Source organism: Orbilia oligospora, assembly GCF_000225545.1.
Source record: "Orbilia oligospora ATCC 24927 unplaced genomic scaffold scaffold00215, whole genome shotgun sequence".
NCBI lineage: Eukaryota > Fungi > Ascomycota > Orbiliomycetes > Orbiliales > Orbiliaceae > Orbilia > Orbilia oligospora.
Window position 1 is genome coordinate 2,764,512 of NW_011645772.1, and position 3,036 is coordinate 2,767,547.

General features: G+C 49.9%; 1 protein-coding gene across 1 annotated transcript; it reads left to right on the forward strand.

The window, feature by feature from the left end:
- Positions 1 to 1,034: 1,034 nt before the first annotated feature.
- On the forward strand, positions 1,035 to 2,795 carry AOL_s00215g813 (uncharacterized protein; the record flags this gene model as incomplete). Its single annotated transcript, XM_011130015.1, has 1 exon — positions 1,035 to 2,795. One exon carries the CDS (start codon positions 1,035 to 1,037, stop codon positions 2,793 to 2,795), a length of 1,761 nt encoding a protein of 586 aa, XP_011128317.1.
- Positions 2,796 to 3,036: the final 241 nt, after the last annotated feature.

The window sequence follows — 3,036 nt, forward strand, 5'->3', positions numbered from 1 at the left end:
GACATGTGAGAGAGAGCTCGCCGGTTTAACAAGGAGGAGCCAGTTAGTCAGCTTCCTAGCTTCCCTAAGCCTTGAACCTAGATCGTAGACCTAAACCTGGATAGACACTACGTAGTGAGTATCGTAAGCGACAGTCTTTGGCAGGATAACCGTTGCACAGCGCCTGCGATTGACTACACAGTACACACAATGATGATAGCTAGGTAGCTTGCTTTGCGGCGGCATGTGGTGCTATTTTGCTGAGTCAAAGGGCAGCTGAAATAGAACACTTCGTGGACTTGTATCCAATGGGTACAACGGGGCAATTGACAAAAACGAGGCTGTGAAAGCGAGCAGAGAGGCTCAAGCTAGATCGATTGGTACCAATTGGTCGGTCCAGGCCTTACCGGTGTAAGGCACAATTGAAGACTCATTTTAATCCAGCTAACCGACGCAACAAATTGCATTTCATTGTTCGGGATCCTGATATTGGATTTGAAGCTCCTTGCTTCGCTGTTTGCATACTTACTTACATGCGTACTTATGTATGTGTATGTATGTGGATGTATGCATTTGCGTTCGCGGCTCAGCGAGTCATTCGATTCATTCCCATCAAGTGCCCCGTTCTGTGTAGTGAATCCGGTGGAAACCTTTGTGATGTGACGTGCCTGACAGGTGTCGCCTGGCTGGCAGACGACTCTGTACCGCGCACAGGATACTTTGAAGCTTTCTTTCTATCCACTCGGGGACGGTACTTTGGGGGTACTTTGTGCATCTCGGGGACTACCTGGTGGCTGTTGATGTTGATATCTTGAAGCTCAGGAGAAGGATCTGGCCAGGCCATGGCTGAGGTTATCAGTACTTGCAGGATGTGTTGGCGTGTTGGCGTGTTGTGATAGTCACCCCAGTCACCCTTCAACGTCGGGACAACACAACACATTGTCCTTGTCCTTGTCCTGTCACTGCTTCGTCATCTTTCGATCTCTCCGAGCTTGGCCTTAGCCTTCCATGAATAACTTCTCCCCGGGCCATTGTCAGCCTGACAAATCCTAGCGATGGCAATGGCTTCGTCTAGATACATCTGCAGTCGTTGCTTTCCTTGTCCTAGGAATAGGAATACGAATCTTTATCGTCGGTTAGACTTCAACAGTGGCTCCGCCTCAGTCTTCGCCGTTTCCCGTGGTTTCTCCTCACTTTCTCTTGCCCTTAGGAGTCCAGGGCCTCCCCGGAGTATCTGTCAGAGTCGCAGCCAATCCCGCAGCTCAAATCGCAGTCAGCATAATCGCAACGTCACATCGCCCCGTGCGACTGCTACTTCGTCATCGTCTTCTTCCTATTCCACCCAATCCTCGCAATCGGTATCTTCGTCTTCGTCTTCGTCTTCGTCGTCTCCGTCGCCTAGGTCCTCGGGCCCGCCGCAATCCCGGACCCCGTCCTTCGATCGTGAAGTCGCACAGCTCGCCACCTTACCCCTTCACCCGCTCACACTCTCAGATCTCGTACGTTTCGGCAAACCCCCACTCTCGCCGGACCTCTTACTGGCTTCTGCTTCGTTCACCCTCCGGGTCCTCCCAATCCGTATCGCCAGACGTATACTATCTCTCCGTAACCTCCCCTATATCGTCGTCTCAAACCCCCACATATCGCAGATCTACAATAATTACCTCCACTCCCTGCGTCTGCTCCTCTCCTTCCCGAAAGAAAACTTTCCGAGCAGTCTAAAAGAAGAAGCCCGTTTCAATGACGTGCTTTCAGAGATTGTAGACACACATAGTAATACGATACCTAGTCTAGCAAGAGGCTTTTCAGAATGCAAACGCTATGTTGCACCGGATGTCACCACGGACTTCCTTGAGGAGCACTTGCGTGCTCGGATTGGTACTCGCCTGCTAGCAGAGCAACATTTGGCTCTCCATGATGCCTCCTTGACATCCGATGGCCATACATTGCCCGGTGTCCAGGCCACTGACCCTAAAGCCTCGTTATCAACTTACATCGGCACGATAGACACACACCTCAACCCAACATCGATTGTCAAGTATTGCGCAGACTTTGTAGGAGACATTTGTGACATGAAATATGGTGTTCGTCCCACCGTTATAGTCGATGGCATGACTGATGCGAAGGTTGCATATGTGCCGAGTCATCTAGAATACATTCTTACCGAGCTTCTAAAGAATGCATTCAGAGCAACGATTGAGAAAGGAAATGTGGATAAACCAATTATAGTCACTATTGCGAGTGCGGGGATGGAGAGATATGACGACGGAAGCGATAGCGATAGCGATGACGAAGGCAGCTCATCCCCGACAAAGATGCTAGAAAATGGGGAGTCATCAGGAATGCAACAAGATGATTGGTTTAGTGGTGTACGACCTGGTACGGAAGTACAGGGCGATGGATTGAAAAGCGATATCTTGGGAATATATGGGAGCTCGGGAACAGGTGATAGCAGTGGCGCAGATACCATCAGGGCTGAAGCCGCTAGGGCTGTGACTATTCGGATTAGAGACCGTGGCGGCGGGATTGCACCGGAACATCTACCACTGATATTCAAGTACAGCTTTACTACTTTCAATAATTCGACCACAGTCGGAGGGAATGGTGGGTATGGGGCCAACGATGCAGGTGGGTTAGATGTCATTAGCACCGCGATGAACGAGGTGGAGTCAAGTACAATTGCTGGACTGGGCTTCGGAATGGGGTTGAGTAGGAGCTACGCGCAGTTCTTTGGGGGTGATCTCAAGGTGGAGAGCTTGTTTGGGTGGGGCACGGATGTATATTTGGGCTTGAGGGGGTTGGACGTTGATAGGTAATGTACCACGCTGAGGAGGCTTGTGTTGTTACGGCGTTGATGGCGTTGTATTTTTGGGTGTGTGTAACCTCGGCGCTTGTATTCAATTGACATCTATACGCTTCTAGATACATACCTTAAGCTCGAACCCTCATGTACATACCGGGGATCTGAGACTAGAGACTATAATAATATGTACTTTAGCCCACCTGCTCCAAAGGCAGCGTAGAGTATATATTATCAATGAGGAGATATATCTTCAA